The sequence below is a fragment of the Papaver somniferum genome, chromosome 2 (genome assembly GCF_003573695.1).
Source record: "Papaver somniferum cultivar HN1 chromosome 2, ASM357369v1, whole genome shotgun sequence".
Classification (NCBI taxonomy): Eukaryota; Viridiplantae; Streptophyta; class Magnoliopsida; order Ranunculales; family Papaveraceae; genus Papaver; species Papaver somniferum.
The window spans coordinates 134,831,990-134,856,434 of NC_039359.1; the positions used below are offsets into that span (position 1 = coordinate 134,831,990).

Genomic DNA, 24,445 nt, shown 5'->3' on the forward strand with positions numbered 1-24,445 from the left:
GGATTCGATTTAGGTTGATTCAAATCGGTCAACGATAGGTTGTATATAACAAAATTTTTAAAAGTGACTTAGGTTGTATTTAACAAATTATATTTTCCCGAGGGTTGCATTTAGTTAGGAGTGCATTTAACCCAAACATGGGTTGCATTTAGTCACTGCCTTATTAGATTATGATTCTACTGGATGTAATAGATCATGTAAGTATTTATATACCTGTTGGGGTATACTCAAACTAATTGGGGGTATACCCAATTTTAAAGGGACTCTTTTTGAGTGTTTTAGGGGGAGTCCTAATGGGTAAGTTACAAAACTACCCTTACCCATTAATAGTCTTAATTACCCTAAATCAGTTTTTATTCTCTTCATTTCATCTTCTTCTTCTCTTCTTCTTCTCCTCCCCACCATACCGACCCCCACCACCACCACCATCAAAAAAACTCGACGATTAACTCATCGAAATCGTCGATTCGAAAACTACGATTAATCTGCAAAAATGGATCCGCCAAGACGTAAAGCTACTCGTATGAAAGACGCTAATCGAAAACCCAATGAGTATAACCCTGGAATTGCAAGTTTGGTTGCTAAGAAAGTGAAGAAAAAAACGGTTGAAGAAGGAGAAATTGAACCCACTCAAAACGAAGAAATGGTACGATTAAGAAAATAAGAGCCTACTTAAACTCACTCTAGTACTTCGATTTGATGTTTGCATGTTAAATTAGGGCAGAAAAATCGAAAATGTGAATTGGCAGTTGCGACGCCGGCAAGGTACTATGTTATCGACCTTGCCGGATTTTCATAGTTAGGGTTTGGTCGGCAAGATCTTAGGTTGAAGAACTTGCCGGATGTTTAGTATCTGTAACTGCTACTAGCAGGGCCGACAGGTTATTCAAATGTAGACCTTTCCGGCGGCAGTTTTTAATGAAGCCGGCATGTTATCAGTTTTTACCCTGCCGGCCCCTTGTTTTGAATATTTGGTTCCTGATGCCTAGAATTTATAAAACCAGAAAGGTATTTATATAAGACCATGCCGGCTGTTAGTTGGCCGGCAGTGTATGGGTAATGGACCTTGCTTACCTGTAATATGAAAAATTCATGTTCTAATGTGTTCATATTTGTCATCAACTGACAGGCTATTTTGATGATACCTGCCGGCTATACTTTAGCCGACACGTATGTTTTAGTCGACCCTTCCGGCCATTGTTACACCGGATTGGTTAAACCTATCGACCCTGCCGACCTGTAAATTTTTTTCTTAATTGTTCTTATTTAGGTTGGAAAAGGCAAAGAAGAAAGCTCTGAAAGCTCTTAGTCCTCCTTCAATACCTCCTCATGTTGGTGAAAACTCTTGACTTCAACACATAGAGGAGCATATGTTGTGCCGGTAACGCTCAAGATCCGTGTACTGAATGATTCTGAACCACCGTCAGAACCCAGTGATTCAGACGAGACTCCAGATGAAGACCAATCAATTCCATCTGGTAGAAGAGGTGATGATGATGATGTTGATGAAAGCACTCCGGCTGATGGAGGAGGTAACAATGATGATGATGATGAAGAAATGCCTAATGTTGGAGGAGGTAATGATGATGATGATAGTAATGGAGATAAAGATAAGGATATGAAGGGTGAAATTGTTGAAGAGGCAGAGGAACAAGAAGAAGAAGAAGAAGGAGGAGGAGGAGATGGAGAACAAACTCTAGCTACTGTTCAAGCCACCGAAGCTTCAGCTTCAACCGAAACCGGAACGAGGAAGAGGGTGATCACTAAACCAACTGATTCTCACATGCCTCCCCGTCACTTGATGGTTACACTGAAACCATGTGAGCCTCCAAGGGGGACCCCAAGAGATGGTGGAGAAGTTATTTTTGGATACAAAGACTCTTGGGCATGTACGATCCATAATACTATCGTAAGTAATCTCAATCCGTCTTTGATCTTTATTCAAGTGTGTAACTATCCTAAATTTGCGTCAAATGTTTGAATTTCTTTTCATTTTATTTTTTTGGTATTTAGGATCACAGGCATGCCGTCCGTCTCATGAGGCGCCAAGCTTCGTGTTTAGTGACTAATACTTGGGATCTTGACAAGGAATGTGAGGAGGTGAAAGTGATTGTCAAGAACTCCGGGTTGTGGCCTGCGGTGGAGAGTTCGAATATTGATCATGATAAAGTTACCGTATCTGCTAACTGTGAGAGGTTCTACGGAGAGACTGATACAATGTTATTCCCATTCGGTGAGATGGCGATAACTCCCGATGATGCTCAAAAAATTATAGGCCTCCAGGTTGATGGAAAAGCAGTCACTGAGGGATTCGATAATAAGTTTCTTTTCAAGGATATTTACAAATTGAGCCAGAAATTGTTCGGTTGGAATCAGGTTGAGACGGAGTCTGTTCTTGAGATGAAGGATGGTCGTCTAAGCAAGAAGTTTAATCTGAAGAAGTTGAGGGACAAATTTTGGGAGACAAAGAAAATCTTTGATAACGAAGGAAGGGTGAACCCAGTGCGAATCAATGCTACCGCATCATCTTATTTGCTATACGTCCTGGGCAAATGTATCTTCCCCGACAGTTCCGGAAGCTTGGTCGGGCCAGTTAATTGCAACTATTGGATCCCTTAGATAAGATGCGTGAGTATTCTTGGGGTACTTCCGTGGTCGCCTTCTTGAACAATGAGTTGAAAAAATGTTCTAGGGAACTCACTAAGCAAGTTAACGGAAAAACATGTCTCTTCCAGGTAATTTTATTGTCTAAATCATTTATATTTGCAAAATTCTCGTAAGATAAGATTCTTACTAAACTTTTTTTTTTTTTGCGTAGGTTTGGATATACGAGCACTTCCCTTCTTTGTTCAAAACCAACTCCTACGTCAAAGTGGATGAGAGTGTTGCGGTTAATAAGCCAAGAGCGCAAAGGTACAGTTTTAAGGGTACTCAGGATAAGGAAATGCCGCAACAACTTATCAAACTCCGAAACGCCATCGAAAAATTGACTGCGGAGGAGGTGATATTTGATCCGTATCGAGATGCTAGAAATCAAGGTTTAATCCAAAGTAGAGATGAAGTTGTTGCATTATACTATGGACCCTTGATGACTACTTTTGATGGATATTCAATGTACGATTCACATTGGGTAATGCAACAATTGGGTTACGTCCAGGAAGAACCTCATTTCTATGAAGAAAAACTGTTCTTTACTATGAAAATGGTTAAATGCACCACGTCCCAAAAAACTATTAACGTCTCTTACGATCCAGCGCCAGTTCAGAAACATTGGGACAACAGACGTGGCCGTAAAATCGATGTGAGTCTTTTGGACGAGGTGACCACCGGTCATGAAGCCACTGAGAAATACATGGCGTGGTACTTGGGTTGGGTTCGTCCTACTGTGATTAGGGAAATGACTGCTGAAGAACTGGCTCGTAATAAGAAGATGGAATCGAAAGACCCAGCAACAACACTTAAGTTCTTTGTAAGTATTTTAGAGTTGCTCTTACTATTTTAAGATTGATTGGATTACCGAATCATTCGATTAATTGTTTGTTGTTTAATTGGAAATAGAATGACCAATTGAAGACCTTTGTGAGGGTGTTGTGTTGCCGAAAGACAGAGGAGAACCTTTGTCGATTGAAGAGCAAACCACATTGACTATGCTTGCAATGTTGACAATGAGGATGCCCATATATTGTTCAAGCAACTTGAGGCTCAAGTAAAGGCGGAAGAAAAGCTAGTAGGGAAGCACAGGCCAAGATGAGGGCTGATAAAAAGAGGACTCGTAGTGCTCGTGGTGGTGAAGGTAGCAGCAGTGGTCATGGTGGTGAAGGTAGCAGCAGTGGTCGTGGTCGTGAAGGTAGTGTTCCAAAACAGAGCCGTGGTCGTGGTCGTGGTGAATGAATGCTTTCCTGGTTTATTTCTTTATGTTGTGGTGTACAAATGTTTAAGTTAATGGTGTGGACAAATATTTTTTTTTTATGGTTTATGGGACATGTTTTCGTATTTTGGACAAAAAGTGTTGGATTTCTAGTTGTTGAATGAATGGTTTGTTTAGCTATGTAAAGTTTAAATACATATGCCGACATGCTTCTTTTAAGTTACATTGTCGACTATCCCAGGACCGGCAAGGTTGTGAATTGTCAGACTGCCGGCCCTGACAACAGAAATTGTATAGTTACCAGGGTCGGCAAGGTAATACGATTCCAACCTAGCCGGCTGTTTACTCGCCGGCAAGGTAATATGTTACCGACCATGCCGGCTATTTGTGGCAAAAAAACCCTTCTCCTAATGCCTAAAATCATATAAGGTCGGCATGGTAACAAAATTCTTACATTGCCGACTGTTTATTAGCCGGCAGGGTAGTATTTTATCGAGCCTGCCGGCTATGTGTGGCAGAAAAACCTTTCTCCTGATGCCTAAAATCTTATCAGGTCGGCATGGTAACAAAATTCATACCTATCCGGCTGTTTATTAGGTCGGCATGTTGGAGAAAACAAACCTCGCCGACGGATTCAAAATTCAAATTTTTTGCAAGTACAATTACTTGTACTTAGGCACTATAACGGCCAAATTTGGCCACCATCCTATAAATACACTAATTCTCTCTACAAAACAACCTACAAATAGTTTCATATACTATCCAAAGCTCATATCATCATACAATCCATCTAACTCACCCAATAGCTAAACAACAATGACTTCATTTGATTCAAATGAAGATTTGGCAATCACAAAAGCATGGTATGCGGAAAAATAACTTAGACGTCAATCCTCCAAAAGGGTGGATTCCACAACCTTTTGGTCTAGGGTACACAACAAATTTATCCAAGACTTTGGGAATCCAAATGCAAGAAGTGTTCAACAAGTGCATGAGCGGCACCTAGTCATTGAAAATGCGATACTTGCATTTTTATCTCTCCAACCTCGGATTTTTAAAACTCGCCCCTTCACCTTGTCCATTGCACAATTTGTGAGTATTTTTGTGGTTTGTTTTACGTGATCCATGTTGTTTTATCTTCCAATGAAACACCACTAACAAATGTAAGTTTGTTTTTGTATCACGAAGTCGTGAAAGCGCGCTACTTGGAGGTAAAGGGGAAAGCATTCGCGTTCGATGCAAGTTATCACTTCTTGGCCGAAAGAATCTCGGAGGACAACCCGGACTACTTGGATGCGGTATCGTCTTCGTAGGAGGAAGATTGATGGTTTTAGAAGTTTTAGTGTAGGTTTTGTGGGTATACCTTTATGTAAGCCCTCACGAGACTATAACTCGTCCACTAGGGTCGCCTATGGGTTCAAAGGCTTAATGCACATGCTAAGTGCATTCGTTTTTATGTTTCAATCAATGTAGTAACCAAAATTGCATGAATAAAGTGAATTACATCTACCCATATTATGTTTTCTGTTTGGTATACATACAGGTCGACAAGGTTATAAATCCTTATCATGCCGGCTAAAAGGTCAGCCGGCAGTGTTATAAATTATGTGCATGCCGACTTTACGATAGCCGGCATGGAAGGAAATATTTACATGCCGACGTAAGATTGTTTCCCAAGATAGTCGGCGTGTTCTTCATCCGAGGACCATGCCGGACGAATACTGGTCGGCAGCTTATTCAAATTGGCATTGCCGGCCGAAAACTGGTCGGCAACTTATTCAACGAGGACCTTGCCGGCTGAAGACCGGTCGGCACCTTATTCAAACCCTACCTTGCCGGCCTTGTGCATTTTTAAAACCAAATTTTTGATCGAAATCGAACTCATAAGACAGATGAAAGGTTTAATCTACTGAATTCATAATTTCAAATTTTTAATCTAAACTCAATTAATTAACCTAATCAGAATTTTAGTGTTAATTAACTAAGGGCATATTAGCCACTTAGAAAATACAAGATTAAGGGGTGGCTTAATTTTACTTCAAAATAATCAGATTTTGTTTTATTGGGTATACTCCAATTAGTTTGAGTATACACCAATCCCGTCAGATTTATATAGACACAAAACCTAGATAATTTTTGCATTTGAATTTTAGTCAAACTAGGAAACTTCCGAAAGTCTAATGTTTTCTGATGTGAAACTACAACTACAGGCCTCTACCCTTGTATCACCGGCATATGGCTGGCCCTAGTTTACAGGTAGCTACTGTCATGTAGAAATTAACGTTTTTTTTATCCCATAATTTGTACCGTTTTCTTCTCATAATCTATCTTGCCGCGGACAGACGCTTTTCTTCTTTATACAGTTACGAAAAGCAATAAGTGATAAATAAAGCTCATATATTCTGGAGCAGTTGGAGCCACTCGATTTCTCTGGCGGTATCCTGTTGCAAGAGATTATTGCTCAATTTTTCATCTTTGTAGTTTTTCTTTACTATTTTACTAACTAGAATCAAAATAAGCCGGAACTTTTTTTTACTTGTTTTTCTTTACTCAAGACCCTAGTTAGCAATTCGGGATTCGGCAAACATACGGAACGGCAAACGTACGAGTATTATACGGTTTTGTAAAATCCAGATTCGGTCCAAAATTCGGTCAACGGGACGTGATTCGTCAGTAATTCGGAACGGCATACGTACGTGTATAATTCGATTTATAAATGTGAGTTCGGCTCTGAAAATTCGGTATCTATATATAACAAATAATTTGTATTTATAAGGTCATAGACCAATTTTTATGCATATGTGTGAGTTATTTAAAGAAAAAATAAACTTAATATGATGATATTAATAATATATACAACATTAGTTATCCAAGAGGACGTCGTATGGTGGTTTAGATGCTTGGTTAGTGAGTTTGAGATCTCTCTCACCTTCACCTTCAAATCTCTTCAGTCGTTTTTGTTTCATAAAAATTACAACACTTTTAATATTCGGTCGTGTATGCTCGGGAGGCAGTAAAGCCCAAAAAGTGGAGTCTTTAAAAAGTAAAAGCTAAAGAATTTATGGCGAATTAAGCGGACGTATCATTCGGGATACGTAAAATTCGTGAACGGTTCGCGAATAATCCGGGAATGCCACATAATACGCGACTTGGGTTCGGAGTTGCAAACGTACGTGAATAAGACGGTAAAATTCGTGATGCGGAAAAATTCGTGAATAATTCGTGAATAATTCGTGAATCATTCGCGAACTTACTAACTAGGCTCAAGACTGTTTCTTTTTAGCAACTTGTTCCGTTGTTTTATATTTCAGTCTTGCTACACAAACCGAAGAATTTCCCCGAGTGAAACAAAAATGTGGGCCATCTCTCTTCACGTGGTTTGTAGGGGCTGTCGTTAGGGCTCACTTTCTGTTTCGTGAAAAGAAAATTATAGTCACACCCATTTTTCAGATTTCTCCCAGTGTGAAATGCACGTTAAAAAATTTGAAGATGCGCACCTATTTTTTAACGAAAAATTATTCTCAGGTTATTGAAATTAAATTCTATCCTGAGATTTTATATGTTCTTCGTACTCTTTTCGTTCTTCGTCTTCTCTTTTTCTCCTCTATCATACTCTTTCTCTCTGCTTCCACCACCTACTCCTTCTCTACCGCCACTGCTACCTCGGTCACCGGCACCGCCACCACTTCGAACATCGACGCCACCCCAAAATCAAAGTACTTTGTTTACCCAGAAAAAATAAAAAAACGCCAGCAACACCAAATCACCACTACCAGATGCCATCACAACCACCTCCGTCACCACCAGAACCCCATCTATTCACTTCTTCCACCATTTGTATCTTCTCATAAATCTCAACAATCGATCATTTATTTACCTAATTGATTGGTGAATCAATTTCTCAGTTCCGACTCACCTCTCTAACTGAATTTGAACATCGGTTTTTTCCATCCCCACTCACCTCCTAATTGATGTGTATTCTTCCATCATGAAATCAATTTCAGTTCCAATCTCGGATTGTACAGGAAACCAATCAATCCATAACAAATGTCAACGATAAAAGATGAAACCCAACAATTAATCCAAAGATCCCATTCTATCAGTATGAATTTGATATTCTGATTAAAAAAAAAGAAAAAAAATGAATTTGATAAAAATGTAAGGGATAAGAAAATGGTACAGAAAAATGAAACGTGGTTTGGCAGCGACTTCTCGAAATAAGATTGGAGTTGTTCTGGTTTGATAAGAAAATGAAACGTGTGGCCTAGACTTTGACACGTCACCCACTGTTTTCTTAACTTCAGAGCACCAGGTCCCCTTATTCGGAAAATGAAAACAATTCTTTGTCCCACTACTTTTTTTTTGTTAGTGTGCTACCGAGTAACAAAACAAAAGGTCAACATGGCTGAGCCTAGGTGTGCTATCATAGGTACCACTTTTTTATTTTTCTTTTGAAGCCTTCAATTGTTGTTTCAAAATGTTATTGTTCCAATTGGTCTCGAAAAGTTGTTAAACTGCATAACAGGTTATGCATCTATTTTCATAGCTGCATAACCTGTTATGCAGTTTGAAAAGTTCTTGTATAACTTATTATGCAGTCCAAAAAATGTTTGCATAACATGTTATGCATCAACTTTTTTGTTATTGTTAGAACCAACAAAAGCAAAGTTTGTATAACTTGTCATGTACCTACAATAATATCTACATAACATGCAGTCGTGAAAATAGATGCATAACCTGTTATGCATCCGAAAATATGACTGCATAATGCATTATGCATCGAGAAATTTGTTGCACAATTTTTTATGCATCGAGAAAATAGATGCATAACCTGATATGCATCCGTAAATATGGATGCATAGTGCATTATGCATCAGCTTTTTTTTATGTAAGCAATAAAATCAACCAAAACAATGGTTACAGAACTTGTTATAGATGCATAACTTTGTTATCCAAATGTATAATTTGTTATGCAGTGGAGAAAATGGTTGCATAATTCGTTATGCGTCTGCAAAATGTGTTATGCATCTTTTTTGGTGGCTGCATAATAGTTATGTATCAAGTTTTCGAAAATTTTGCCTAAAATGATGATCACTTCCGATTTTTTCGTGAAAAACAAAATTTTGATATTCTTGTTTGTACTCGTTGCGTAGATCTTTTGAAAAGATCTCCAACGATATAAAATTTGTAAAGTTTCAAGGTGTGGATTTTTAGGTATGTTATATCCAAGTTGCGTTGCCAATTATACCCTTGATACATAACCCGTCATGCGGATGCATAATCCGTCATGAAGACATTTTTAATAATTTTATATAATTATGGGTGTCACAGAAATAATTATGGGTGTCACTGTACCTAAAATTAATTGTAGACCTAACAATGAGAATATTATTTTTTTTGGGTCTGCGCCTAATTTTCCCTTCTGTTTCACTCGGTGCATTTTGCGTTGAAATCCTTATGTGTATATATCAATTCTGATATTTCTAACATACTTTTGCAAACTACAAGGAAAACCGTATGGCACCTATATTTTTTTTAAAGTGCCGAGTCTTCCCTTTTAACTAGGATAGTTTGTGTTTTTTTTTTCTTTCTTTTAAACAAAAGAGAAGATTTATTAAGAAGAAGATGATTGTACAAAGTTTCTACAAGAGGAAGAAGATAACCAAGAAAGCAACAAATTATACGAAGATAGAATCCCAAGTGTTAAGCACAAAACTTGAGAAATTCAAGTGAACAAAACGTCCTGCTACAGCTGCCCAAGCTAGGACGAACCACTTTTCTTATCACCGTAAAAACTACAACAACTCCATCCCATTCAATCTCAGCAATGGAAAATAAATACGAAGAGTTACTTGATCGCATGGTGAACTTTCTTCGTGAGAATAATCCAGGATATGAAGAGCTCCGTGATGGCGCATTGAAAACTGTTCAAGAGGATATTCAAGAGCTTGTAGGAGATTTACGTAAGAGAACTTTCACGCCACCAAGAACATCACTACGAGATCGTGAAGGCATCAACAAGACTGCCCTTGTGAATTTCATGGACATCTGCAAAAAGATGCACAAGGAGCCAGAGCATGTTATGAAGTTCTTACTTACTCAGATGGGAACAACTGGATATTTGGATGGACGACAGAGACTTATTGTTAGCGGAAGATTTGAATCCAATAATTTTGAAGGGATTCTGAAAACATATATCAATGATTTTTGTTTCTTTTTTCTGAATTGCCACCAATGTGGAATATGTGGTACTGATTAATGGAATGTTGTAAGAATTAATTATCCATCGTACTGCTAATATTTTGTTTTGTATTATCATCAATTTTGAGTAATTAAATCAGTTGCAATTTATCCTTTTAGTGATGTTTTTCTTCATTCTGAGTTGCTCAAGGTAATCAGTACTCTAGATGAATTGTATCAAAAAAAGAAAAGAAAAGAAAAGAATGAATGCCTATATGAACAACTAAACAAGTAAAAATAAACAAGATATTCGAAAAAAAACTACTTCATATATCAACGAAATATTTTAGTTATATACTTCTGTTTCTGCGAATCAAAACTAGCGATACTATTTCCGGGGGAGGATGCTTTATTCCATTTAGTTTGTTTGTTCACTTCATTTCAGTAAGAAAATAAAACTATGAGTCCATGACAGTGTCAAATTAACAGTGCTGGTGATAAACGAGAATGATCCGTCAACACAAGCTAGATGGAAAGTGGGTTCAAATAAGCATTTTCGAAGTTAAGTTGAACATTTCCTTCTTTACACTGTCTGAAAACCCGTCAAACAAAAATTATGTGTTCTGATTCCTAAATCAAATAAAAAGGAAACGGGAAAACATGGTTCATGATTACAGTAAATTAGTAACTAACCTCTGCAAGTGATCTAGCAAAAAATGAAGCACAAAAGAACCAGAATCATTTATAAATTGATTAATATAAGGTTTTTCATTCATCATTCTCAGTTTCATCTCCATTGTACTCAGTTCTATTGAACTCCACAACCCAAATAATGAATTAATGAACATAAAATCCCTTAAAGTTAAAAACAACATGGTTCTGTAATGATATCATTCCAAGAGGTTGAGGTATTATAATTCATCGGACAATATGTATTAAATAACTGCAACAATATGTGTTTTAAATTGGGAAAGAATATGAAACAAAGTAACAAAGATTTACTGAACAATGGGTATACAAAAATCAACCTAGATTTTCAGCTTAAACTTGTAACCAATAACTAAAATGTTTCGACTGCACAGTAAAGAAAAACAAAACAATATTCTAAAGGTCGAAGAGAGAACCCCATTAGAGTATAAACTGATTTCACATCTATAAAGAAAATTGAATTGAAATATCATTCAATATCTTCGAATACAACAATAAAAAAGATGTTTCATGAGATAATTTCTAATTACCCTGTACATCATAATCTACCACCACGAATCAAACTCAATTTTAATTTGTCAAAAGATAAGACACTTTCAGTTATAGCAAGTTGCAGTTAACTGTTGGTTTAAGATGATTAGGTGTAACAAACTAATAATACGTCTATTACTAAAATTACTAGGATTGCATTGTGTTGGTGTCTTTGAACAAAAAATCCATTGCTCGCCTACATCTTTTATTTACTTCGTTCTAGTGTAACCGATAAGAATGCTCTATCAATTCAATTTTCGTTAGTTTAATCCAAAACAAAGAAATATTTCCATAGATCAAGAAAATATAATGAAACCAGACCACTCTTTATATCTAATTCCAAGTACAAAATCCTATTTGAGTTAGATAAAGGTAGGCGCATTTGGAGTTTAAGCTACTCACAACGTGAGTATAATAAACTGTCCCTAAAACACCAAGCTCTTCGACCTTCTTCTACCAACACAGAAAAGAAACACACCTAAGAAACCTTAATTCAATCATTCAGTTATCTATCATAAGATTCAATCTAGTAATCCCTAACCTAGTATAAAGGTGAAACTAATTACTGTGCAATTACTGATGCTGAACAATTTTGTTAGTGTAGTCAGTAATTGATGTATATGAAAAAATTTACAAATTTAGGGTTTCTTTAATCAAATAAAAGTTCAGGGTTAATCAATTATATCACTTACAAGAAAGAAAGCTCAGAGAGTGAGAGATAAATTACATGTTCTGATGAAAATGAGGAAGAAACACCAATTCTAGATGCGATGATAATCCCGCTGCAAAAATCTCGCTTCTCTATGGAATAATATTTGAATCTCCTTAAGCTAATCAAAACTATAAATCCCGTGAAAACAAATACATAAATGAATTCGTACGAAACAAATCCCTAAACCAGAACCATTGAAAATCTTACATGGATTCTTGTAAAATCGACCCGGGAATAAATCAAATCGAACGGAGAGACAGAATGAGAGAAGGGTTTTAGTGGTGTTGCGCTAGGTTTTTGTCTGGGATGGTCTGTTTTTCTTTACAGGTCAAATCTCATTTCATTTTTATATTCTTGGGCCAACACAACAAGGGTGCAAAAATATACATGACACACGAACGTTATGGCAAAACTAGCTATGGCTATGGTTTAAAAGAACCTTTAACAAAAGAACCCCAAAGAGTCAGGTTGGCCGAGTGGTCTAAGCCTTAGTTTGAAAAATAACCGTTTTCACAGCTGTAATTACCGTTACATAGGAAATTCAGATCACAAATTATTTATTTTTCTTATTTAACTGTTATCACACCCGTTATTTTAAAAAAACGTCAAAAAAACGCGTTTTATTCCTATATAACGCGTTTTTGACCCAAAACGTGCTCACACCCGTCAAAACACGTTATAACGGTCACGCCTAGTACCTGTGACCTGGGCCGTGACCCGTTTTTCGAACCTTGGTCTAAGGCGCCAGACTCAAGTTCTAGTATCCGAGAGAGGGCGTGGGTTCAAATCTCTCATCTGACACTCTGTCTTTTACTTTCCTTTTTGAAGACCTCTATTTTTCCGATCATAACCTGAATTTAGAACCTCAAATTAGTCTATATAAAGCAGTAGCTCCCTTCAACCAAGCTGTCATAAAAACTCCATCCCCCTTTAACAGATCACAAAACTCCATCCCGTTAAATCTCAGCAATGGAAAATAAATATGAAGAGTTCCTTGATCGCATGGTGAACTTTCTTCGTGAGAATAATCCAGAATATGAAGAGCCCCTTGATGGCGCATTAAAAACTGTTCAAGAGGATATTCAAGAGCTTGTAGGAGATTTACGTAAGAGAACTTTCATGCCACCAAGAACATCACTACGCGATCGTGAAGGCATCAACAAGACTTCCCTTGTGAATTTCATGGACATCTGTGAAAATATGCACAAGGAGCCAGAGCATGTTATGAAGTTCTTACTTACTCAGACGGGAATAACTGGATATTTGGATGGACAACAGAGACTTGTTGTTAGCGGAAGATTTGAATCCAGTAATTTTGAAGGGATTCTGAAAACATATATCAATGATTATATTTCTTTTTTCTGAATTGCCAGCAATGTGGAATATTTGGTACCGATTAGTGGAATGTTGTAAGAATTAATTATCCATCGTACTGCTAATATTTTGTTTTGTATTATCACCAATTTTGAGTAATGAAATCAGTTGCAATTTATCATTTTAGTGATGTTTTTCTTCATTCTGAGTTGTTAAAGGTAATCACCACCCTAGATGAATTATATCAAAAAAAAAAAAAAAAGAAAGAAGAATGAATGCCTATATGAACAACTGAACAAAGAAAAAAAAACAAGATATTCAAATAAAAACTACTTCATATATCAACAAAATATTTTAGTTCTATACTTCTGTTTCTACGAATCAAAACCAGCGATACTATTTCCTTGGGAGAATGCTTTATTTAGTTTGTTTGTTCACTTCATTTCAGTAAGAAAATAAAACCATGAGTCCATGATAGTGTCAAATTAACATTGCTAGTCATAAACGAGAATGATCCGTCAACACAAGCCAGATGGAAAGTGGGTTCAAATAAGCATTTTCGAAGTTAAGTTGAATCATTTCCTTCTTTACACTGTCTGAAAACCCGTCAAAGAAAAATTACGTGTTCTGATTCCTGAATCAAATAAAAAGGAAACTGGAAAACATGGTTCATGATTATAGTAAATAAGTAACTTCACACTGCAAGTGATCTAGCAAAAAATGAAGCACAAAAGAACTAGGATCATTTATAAATTGATTAATATGCATCAGTTTTACATGCCCTACTGAAACTATAAATTGTTTCAATTTCAGTAAGTGCACTACAGATAGTTATTTAGTTAGTTCTAGCTCTTTACTAGGTCAAGGGTTACTAAACTAAAGTTTATGATAGCTAACTGAAGAACTGAACTAAAGTTTCTTAGGCTGGCATTTCTTTTGTGTGTTTGTAGAAGATCGAAGAGCTTGATGATTTAGGGACACAGTGAATAGTTTATACGCATGTTCATCTCAGAATTTGTTAATCAAAACCACCTCTCAGCAGATTCGATATCATCAAGGTTCTTATTGAATTTAGTGTGCATCTGAAAATGGGACTTCTCAGTATCATTAGAAAAATCAAAAGGAAAGAAAAAGAGATGCGAATTCTCATGGTGTATGGTTTCGAAACCTCCATAATATCTCATCTTTCTATTTATTGCAGGGGACTTGATAATTCTGGTAAAACAACGATAGTCTTGAGAATCAATGGAGAAGATACTACTGTTATCAGTCCAACATTAGGTTTTAATATCAAAACCATCAATTATGATAAGTACGTAAGCTGAAGCTCCTTTTTCTATATGAGTTTATTTCACTGTCTACTTCATAATCTTGTTTGATGAAAACTTATTGTATCTTTTTTGTAGAAATTTGATTGATTTTTCTAGTTGAAATTTGTTGAACAGCATGTGAGGAGCAATGATTGTTTTTCTTACTAAGGAAAAGTTAAAATTGCAATTGGTCTAAGTTTCTTGTTTATGTGTTTGATTTTGAGCTACATTGAAATACAGACATTTAGGGATTATAATGTCTATGTTCCTTTTATGTGATAAAAAGGAAGAAGATGTTCCCATTTGCTGAGGATATTGCCTGAATGTTTTTAGTTTGTTTAGTTTCTGAATAACCTGGAAATACTAGGAAACCATTTCTGAAAATTGCTAGTTGAACCCATTTGGACCAGCTGGCCAATTGAACGATGAGACATCACATGGAGGGACCAATTTTCCTCGTTGCTAGTTGTAACCATTTGGACCAGCTGGCAAATTCAACGACCAAAATTCACACGGAGGGTCCAATTTTCCTCAGAACTCCGAGTGTAAAGGACCTTTGTTTGTCCAGCACTAATTGAAGTGACATAGGCTGTTATTTTGTGTAGTTCCATCCAGTGTGAGATGAGACGTGTAAGATTTGAGAACTAACTTAAAAACCTCATTTCATGTTTAAATGATTGCAACAATGAAACATATTACAAGGGGAAAATCCTGAAACAATCGTTAATAGTACACATCTGAAATTTCGATTTTAAGCGTTTGCTTATGGTTGGCAACTTGCAGTTGTTATCATTCTTAACTGGTATTTCGTTCTAATTATCATTTGCTGTTTTTTCAGGTATACTCTTAATATATGGGATATTGGTGGGCAGATAACCATTAGGTCTTATTGGAGGAATTACTTTGAACAAACTGATGGTGGTATGGGTTATCGCATGTTAGGAGATTAGGGGATTGCAACATGGAATTGGATAATCTTTTGAAGGAAGAGGTAATGTCAGACTGTGTCGATAGATTATAGTACTTCTAATTGTCATTTTGTGTCTGTAGAGAGATAGTATTCGTAATTGCTTCTTCGCTTTTGCGCATATTATCTCCATTTAAGTACTTCTTTGCTAGTCTCACATTATCGATGTAGTTAAGTTGAGGCATTAGTCCCTTATACTGCTTAAAGGTGCTCGTTGGAAGTAATTGCTGTTGGTTTTGTGTTTCATAGACGTACTTCATTGATTGATATAACCTAATTGTGCTTCCGACAGAGGCTATCAGGAGCTACCTTACTTATACTAGCAAATAAGCAGGACATACAAGGTGCTCTGACACCACATGAGATTGCTAAGATAAGGTTACTACTGGTTCATAAAAATCTTCAACTTTCATCATTGTTCAATCTGATAACCTTATTCGCTTATCCAATGAGACCTTCTAGACAAGACCAATGTTCAGGATCTACACTTACTGAAATAATGGAAGTTCATCATACATGCTCAATTAGAAATTCCCCTTACTACTCTCATCTTTTCACTGCTTTGAAAGCTCTAAATCTTTCATGAGCAAACCCTCAAGGGGGTGGGAAGCCTCAGTGCTATACTTAGGTTTTATCTGCTGCTTACTTGTGCTGCACTTATCTCTGCCCTGAACATTTGAGTCTCTGTCCCAACCTCTACTTCCTGTTCTTCCTTCACGAGGAAGGATGACTGGCGGATATCTTGTAGGACTTGTGGTTTGTTGCTGTGTACAAAGTTAAAAATATTAAACCGCTGCAGGTGCTCAATTTAGATGCTATGGACAGAACCCGGCACTGGAAAATTGTTGGATGTAGTGCATACACTGGGGAGGGATTGCTGGAGGCGTTTGACTGGATGGTTCAAGATGTCGCTTCTCGAATCTATGTTCTTGACTAAGTGGACCCTCAGAAGATCTTTTGGAAGTGGCCATCCAGGAAGAAGATGTTCACATTTGCTGAGGATATTGCCTGAATGTTTTTAGTTTAGTCATAAACATTGTTCATGCATCAAAGGCAAAATATGTAATTGCTTTCTATGAATTGGGGTCTCTTTACTACCAGATGCTCCCACTGATGTTAAATTCCATTTTAAATTCAGTTATTTATTGATGTTCACAGTGAGGGCCTGTACATAGTGATGTTTTTCTCCATTTTGGAGTCTGTTATATGAGAATGTGGCATACCAGAAAAACAAAAAAGTATTGATGTATCTTCAAAAGTAAGCAGTAAAGTAAAATCTGAAATTTTAAGATTTTTTACTGGAAGAACAACATTTCGAAGTGACAGAAACAAAATAAAGAACGAACGAACAATATCTCATTGCTAAAACAATTCATTTCTATCTCAACAATTTTACTTCGTTCTCTTAAGAATCAAAATGAGAACAAAACCAAAACGAAGCTACTAGAGGCACACAAGGTAGGATGTCTCTATGCATCTAGCCCTTGAAACCCAAATGCTATAAGAAAATGTTTCTAAGCTAAGGCAGTAAGGCAAGCCTGGGCACAATCATTTGGACTTCTTCCCTTGCTTCTTCTTTATAACTTCATCAGTATACATTATTCCCTTTCCTTTGTAGGGTTCAGGAGGTTTACAACTACGAACTGCAGCAGCGAATTGGTGCACCTTTTGCTTGTCTAATCCAGTGCAGCAAACTATGTTAGGTTTAAAACAGAACACACGAACTGCTGGTGGAACAGACAGTTCAACCTCATGACTGTAACCCAATTTCAGAAACAGCAACCTGCCTTCTGATTCAGCTCTGGCCTTGAATCCTACTCCCACGATTTTAAGAAATCGAAAGAATTTAGCTTCCATCTGAGTTGTTCAAGGTAATCACCACTCCAGATAAAAAAAAAGAAAAGAATGAATGCCTATATGAACAATTAAACAAGTAAAAATAAACAAGATATTCGAAGAAAAAGTACTTCATATATCAACAAAATATTTTAGTTCTATACTTCTGTTTCTGCGAATCAAAACCAGCGATGCTATTTCCTTGGGAGAATGCTTTATTCCAGTTAGTTTGTTTGTTCACTTCATTTCAGTAAGAAAATAAAACCATGAGTCCATGACAGTGAAATTAACAGTGCTAGTCATAAACGAGAATGATCCGTCAACACAAGCTAGATGGAAAGTGGGTTCAAATAAGCATTTTCGAAGTTAAGTTGAATCATTTCCTTCTTTACACTGTCTGAAAACCCGTCAAAGAAAAATTACGTGTTCTGATTCCTGAATCAAATAAAAAGGAAACGGGAAAAACAAGGTTCATGATTATAGTAAATTAGTAACTTAACTCTGCAAGTGATCTAGCAAAAAATGAAGCACAAAAGAACCAGATTCATTTCTAAATTGATTAATATTAGGTTTTTCATTAAATCATTCTGTTTCATCTCCTGCTGAGAGGTGGTTTTGATTAACAAATTCTGAGATGAACATGCGTATAAACTATTCACTGTGTCCCTAAATCGTCAAGCTCTTCGATCTTCTACAAACACACAAAAGAAATGCCAGCCTAAGAAACTTTAGTTCAGTTCTTCAGTTAGCTATCATAAACTTTAGTTTAGTAACCCTTGACCTAGTAAAGAGCTAGAACTAAATAACTATCTGTAGTGCACTTTCTGAAATTGAAACAATTTATAGGTTCAGTTGGGCATGTAAAACTGATGCATATTAACAAAATTGAAAACCATAATGTAAACATATTTAAGTTTTCTTTCATCAGAGAGTAAGAGAAAGTACCTGTTCTGATTGCAACTGAGCCAATCCTAGATGTGAATCAAAAACTGCAAAATCCTGCAATTGCAATATTCACAATCTGATTAATAATCTCTTATCTCTTAATCTAATCAAAGCTATAAATCCCCTGCAAGCAAATCCATAAATTAGTTCGTAGGAAACAAACCCCTAAACCAAAACCGTTCAAAAGTACCTGAATTCTTGGAAATCGATCAGAGAGCAAGATTGAGTAGGAAAGTCAAATCAAACAGAGAAATTGAATGAAGGGACGAAGAAGGGGGTTTGGTGATGTTGCTCATAAACTTAAGAGGTTGGTTTCATTGACATGTTAAAGTTACTCGCTATAGAAGCTTTAACTGTTAGATAGAGAAAATACAATTTACACCACTGAACCATGTGGATTTAAGGGATGAAAAACATCCATCTGAAATACTACTGGTGAAATTGGCTGGATTAACTTTTGAAGATTTAGTCATGACCTTCTAAAATAGATGGAACATATTGTTCTGGATTGCTGGCAAAACCTGATTCAGGATTTCTTTAAGAGAAATTGTCGGGCAGTCAAACCAACTTTGAACTCTTCTCAGTTCCTTAATAAAGAAACTATTAAAAAATCTTCTAAGATGATCAAATTTTGCAATTAAAATTTCAATAACAAACAAAGATCTTAGATTGCAGAATCCAAATCTGTAAATGCATCAACAAATTCAAAAGAGAAGAATGGTATTACTCATAAGAACGGATGGTAAATTTGGAATTCAAGTCAACTCCAAGTTCTTTGCACCCTATTCTTAAAATGCATTGGACAATACGAGAACAACATTCTTTTACGAACTAGATTTTAAATTGAGAGAGAGGAGGGATCTAACAGTTTCACATTTGGGGCTCTTGTTGTGCCGAGAGGTTCATATTGTTCCGCAAGGCTTCACAGGATCAGGCATCAGAAACGAAAAAGTAAACATTCAACGGAAGCTAATGCACATAGAACACACAAGACACAGAGATTTACGTGGTTCGGTAATGTGCCTACGTCCACGGGCAAAAATTCACTTACTTCATATATCAGAGAATACACAATGCACATGACACTCAACACCCCTTCTTCTTCTTCACATTCTCAACTCACCTTCAACCCTCTCAGCCCTAGAGCTATGAGAGGATCTACATCTCTCTAATGAAGAGATTACTTCTTTTCTTTGTGAGGAAATGTCTACAACCTAAGGGTTTAGACAATATTGATGTAGATGATGTAGATACCTATAACCTAAAGGTTATGCCTTTATTTATAGGCTTACAATACTTCAAATAGGAAACCAAGCTTTACTCTAATTTAGGAAATCCAAACTAGCTAAGATAGGAAACCCTTGTTTAGATAGAAGTCTAAACACATTCCAAAAATCAGTAAAAACTGATTTAGAAAATCACACTGATGTTTCCTAAAAATCAAGCCAATATCCAACAATTCTCCACCTTGGCAAGATTTCCAGGAGAACTTCAACTTCACTACCTTCCACGCCTTCATATTCTACTGCCTTCAATCACCTGGAGGTGTCAATCATCCGTAGATGCTTCAATTCCACTAAAGGACTTCAATATTTCACTCACCCATAGGTGCCAACCTTCCGACGATGTTTCACTTCCATAAAAGGACTTCAATACTTCACTCATCCGTAGGTGCCACCCATCCGAAGATGTTTCAATCCCTCATAGGGCTTCAACTCTCCAATCATCTAATGATGTCTTCATACTTCAATCATCCTAAAGATGCTGCACTCCCACAAATGGGCTTCAATTTTTCATTCATCCGAAGACGTTGCACTGATACAATTTCCAAAATCCTTGTCTAACGTTCAAATGTGTCAACTGAAACCAACACACCAAATGGTGTTTCAAGTTCCTTTTAAGGATGCAATGTGTTTCAACATGTGCTTCACAAATTCAATTCCATAAAAGGGCTGCAACTGTGTCTAAAGACACCAACATACTAATGCACCTAAAGATGCTGCAAACGTAAGTCATTGATTTAGTTCAAGATGACCAATCTTAAACATCACCAATTCTTTCGTAACTTTGCTGATTTTTCAACAATTCCAGTTATTTATGAATTCCTGACACGTCTTCAACTTCATAGATTCTCACATGCACATATTCTTCAAACTTGCAAGATTCAATTCTTTGCACATTTGCTTCAACTTGTAGGATATAGTCTTTTGACTTCAACTCACCACTTCACTTGTCAAATTTGAGCTCTTGCTCCATCCTATTTCTTCAAATTCCAACACTTCGTTTTTACATGCGGAGTTCAATATTTCATCACATCCAACTGTATGGTGTACCCCCCATATCGACGAAGTTCTCTTCAAAAGATGAAATAATTCATACCTTACAAAGATGCAGTCTTTGTAAGTTCCCAAACATCTGTGTGAACACATTCCAATATTTCATATGTGGTGATATTCATGATATTTTCATATCTTCAAAAAACTAGAATTTTCTACTTCAACTCCAAGCTTGATTCTTTCTCCACCTTCACACAATGTTCGCAAAATCCTAAACTGCATGATTTTGCGTTCTTCAAATTCATGCCTTAACTGCATGATTTAATCTTCAAATGTATTAGATTGCGCACTATCTAACGCTTCTATTTCCATATTCAGCAATACAGATTTCCATTCTTCAATCCTTTCATCACTGCAACCACATTGGAAAACTTCTTCAATACTCCACCGTTTAAACAACTTTAAACCCCACGGAGTTAAATGGATTTTAGATTCTTATTCAAACTTCGGTATACACCAAACAACTTCAAACTTCTAGAGTTGCACCTAAGTACTTCAAACGAATGCTTAATATCTTCAACTTCAAACTCCAACTCCTAAAAGTCAGAAACCATTCCCTAGAGGATGTACATGATTCATAAACATTCAAACACTCGAGAACTTCCACATATTCTTCATCAACATCAGATCTTCATGTTCCAACATCCACGTTTGACCTTGAAACTTCTTTCCTATTTTCCAATGCTTTTTCTTATGACAAAAAGCAATTCAATTCAATTCAATTCGCATACAACATTCTTCAAATAGTTTGTGATTTCTTCGTTTAACTATATTCTTCACATGTAGTACTGTACCTTATAATTGTGAAGTGCCACAATGATACCTTGTTCTTTGCATCCAAGTTTTCGCCTAATAAAACGTAACATATCCACATGACCAATCTGTTTTTCCACCACGGTCTTGCACTTCTTTACCTCTTCCAGCGTACAAACCATTCAACTTGTACTTCAAACATGATACTCTTGTTTCCTAGCAACTTGGCTTGCAAAGCAAGCACATTCAAACGGAAAACCGACTAGGTATTCCCAAATAGTCCACAAAAGTCTCAAACAAACGAGGTAAAGACCAAAAAACAACTAAACACCTTTATCAAACTAGTTAATAAGATTATCAAAATACTTACCCGAAGCTATAGAAAATTTGGAACCCTATACTGGTTATAGAAAATTTAATTTTACAAAGGACTAAGCAGAACCAAGAAATCAGGAGACATAAATCAGGCTCTACAACTGCTCCCCAACCCCGCTCTAAGTGAGCACACACAGGTTTTTGGAGATGCCACTAAAAACAATCCCAATTCCCGAAGTTTTGAAAATTAATCGCAGTAAACTTAACCAGAAATCAAATAAAGTAACAACAATGAGTACACGAAAAACAACCTAGATTTACAGCTTAAATGCGTAATCTGATAACTAAAATGTTTCAGCTCAACAGTACGATGTATGCTAAAGCTCAAAGATAAAGAGAGAACCCCATTGGAGTATAAACTGATTTCACATTTAAAAACACAATTAAACTGAAACACATTGAATATATCTTTGACTATGACAGCAAATATTACCTGGGATACTACCCAATTTCCATGTGCATCATAATCCACCACCTCCTCGATTGACTAATTTTCTTTTGACTCAAACTCAATTTTAGTGGTCAAAATATTAGATATTTTCAGTTTTAACATGTTGTAGTTCACTGCTAGTTAAGCTGATTAGATGTAGTTAACTAATAATGCGTCTATGACCTATAACTAATATACGGATAAGATCGCGTTCGTGTCTTTGAACTTAAAGGCCAACGCTCACCTACATTTTTTACTTACTTCTTCGTCCTCGCATAACCAATAAATGATCAAGGAAATATGATGAAACCAGGCTACTCTTTCTATCCGTTTCCAAGTACAAAATCCTATTTGAGTTAGAAAATGGAGGCACGTTTGGAGTCTAAGCTATTCACAATACGTACAAACTGCCCCTAAATCACCAAGCTCTTCAACCTTTTAGTAACACGCAAAAGAAACCCCAACCTAAGAAACTTTAGTTCAGTTCTTCATTTAGCTATCATAAACTTTAGTTCAGTTCTTCATTTAGCTATGGTAAGTAATCCCTAACCCTTAGTATAAAAGCGAAAACTAATTGATGTGCATTTCCTGATACTCAACAATTTTGTACATTTAGTTGGCAAGAAACATTGATATATATCTACAAAGGTAAGCAAATATAGGGTTTCTTTGATCAAATAAGTTCAGCTTTATCCAAATTGTGATCTCTCAAAAAGAGTGAGAGAGAAAATGAAAATACCTGTTCTTATGTAAATGAGGAAGACAGTAAACACCAACCCTAGACGCAATCAAAAATTGCTGCAGAATTCCTGCAATTCAAATGACCAAAATCTCTTAAGCTAATCAAAACTACAGATCTCTTAAGCAATAAGTATTGCAAGTATCACATAAACATTCGATCAATCACTTTTCAAATTAAAAATAAATAATTTTCTTCATACCATTAAAATCACTCAAATAAGAAGAATTTTTTTTTATAAAGATTAGGGATTGAGAGAAGAGAGAGATCGATGTTCCAATCAATCAAAATAGACCGAACCCTTTATAGTTTTACCTAAATTAATTCTTAGGAAACAAAATAGATCCCGCAAAAATAAATACATAAATTAATTCTTAGGAAACAAACCCCTAAACCAAAACCGTTCAAGAAAAAAAAAATGTTACCTGAATTCTTGGAAAATCGATCAGAGAGCCAGATGGAGTAGTAAAATCAAATCAAAGGGAGGAGAATGTTCGATGAAGGGAGAGCGAATGGGTTTTGGCAAGAGTTCTGTCGATGGTTCTCTCTTTCTCACTAGTTAAACTCTTTAAGGTTTTACTTCTTGCAATTATTTAGCTGGAGTCACTGAAACTCTGAAGGCGGTGTGCCAGTGGCCCGCCCAGTAGGCCCGTAATATTTGTTTTTTTTTTTAATTAAACCTTTCTCATTAGTTCTGTTTTCCAACAACCAAATCTAAGATTTAAATCATTAAATCATTACAGTATATAAGGGTATTTAGAAGAAAATTGATTTTGGAAATAGGACTCTGCCTATCTAGTGGGATAAACAAAAATCAGAATTCCGTCAATATAGTAGGTGTGGAGGGAGTACTCAAACAAGGTTACGACATCACTGCAATCAAAAGCATATTTCAAGAGCTTGAAAGCCTGAACGAAAATGACTTGTTCTGAAGATTGGTGAGAGGTGGTTTTGGTCCTTAAAATATAAGACTGGGCTCACTATGAGAAATCGCCTAAGTTGGCGTGTTGACTATATTTTTCTTTTTTTGCTCTCCCACTAAACAAAAATCATCAAAATCACAGTGTTTTCTACTTTATCTTCCCTTTGCCTTCAATTGTTGGGGGAGTTTGGAATGGAATGAAGGTCAAGCCACCCATGAAGGGTTGCAAAGTTGTTGGAATGTCAACACCGTCTTCCTTCTAATAATTTTCAAGGATGCAACAAATGGTTCTTTCTGTTGCTGTTAGGGTTGAGTTTAACAGGTGAAAATAGTGTTTCACTTGGTCATTTCTCTTTTTTTGCCCAAACCGGATTTCCAATCTTCTAGACTGGAAGTCGATACAATTTGAGCAAGAAACTAGCTCTTTGTATGCGTTTGAGGTAGAAAATGTGCTTCCAGATCGTACTTCTTCGCAGCTGCATCATTCAAACCACCCGAAACAACGAAAACAACTTGATA

General features: G+C 36.4%; 2 protein-coding genes and 1 pseudogene across 4 annotated transcripts; 2 read left to right on the forward strand and 1 right to left on the reverse strand.

Moving 5' to 3' along the window:
• The first annotated feature begins 12,968 nt into the window (after positions 1–12,968).
• LOC113352012 (eukaryotic translation initiation factor 2 subunit beta-like) lies at positions 12,969–13,364 on the forward strand. The gene has a single exon (XM_026595897.1). The coding sequence runs from the start codon at positions 12,969–12,971 to the stop codon at positions 13,362–13,364; it is 396 nt and encodes a 131-aa protein (XP_026451682.1).
• A 1,029-nt stretch (positions 13,365–14,393) lies between these two features.
• LOC113353990 lies at positions 14,394–16,735 on the forward strand (annotated as a pseudogene).
• Positions 16,736–16,861: 126 nt separating this feature from the next.
• On the reverse strand, positions 16,862–23,556 carry LOC113349188 (60S ribosomal protein L6, mitochondrial-like). 3 transcript variants are annotated; one of them, XM_026593120.1, is made up of 4 exons: positions 23,430–23,556; positions 23,005–23,074; positions 18,372–18,425; positions 16,862–17,447 (listed from the first exon to the last, which is right to left on the reverse strand). In XM_026593120.1, exon 4 carries the CDS (start codon positions 17,445–17,447, stop codon positions 17,139–17,141), a length of 309 nt encoding a protein of 102 aa, XP_026448905.1. In that variant the 5' UTR covers positions 18,372–18,425; positions 23,005–23,074; positions 23,430–23,556; the 3' UTR covers positions 16,862–17,138. The 3 variants fall into 3 exon arrangements, with proteins under 3 accessions (XP_026448905.1, XP_026448906.1, XP_026448907.1); XM_026593121.1 differs by having other exon boundaries at positions 16,862–17,471; XM_026593122.1 differs by having other exon boundaries at positions 16,862–17,503.
• Between the last annotated feature and the right edge of the window lie 889 nt (positions 23,557–24,445).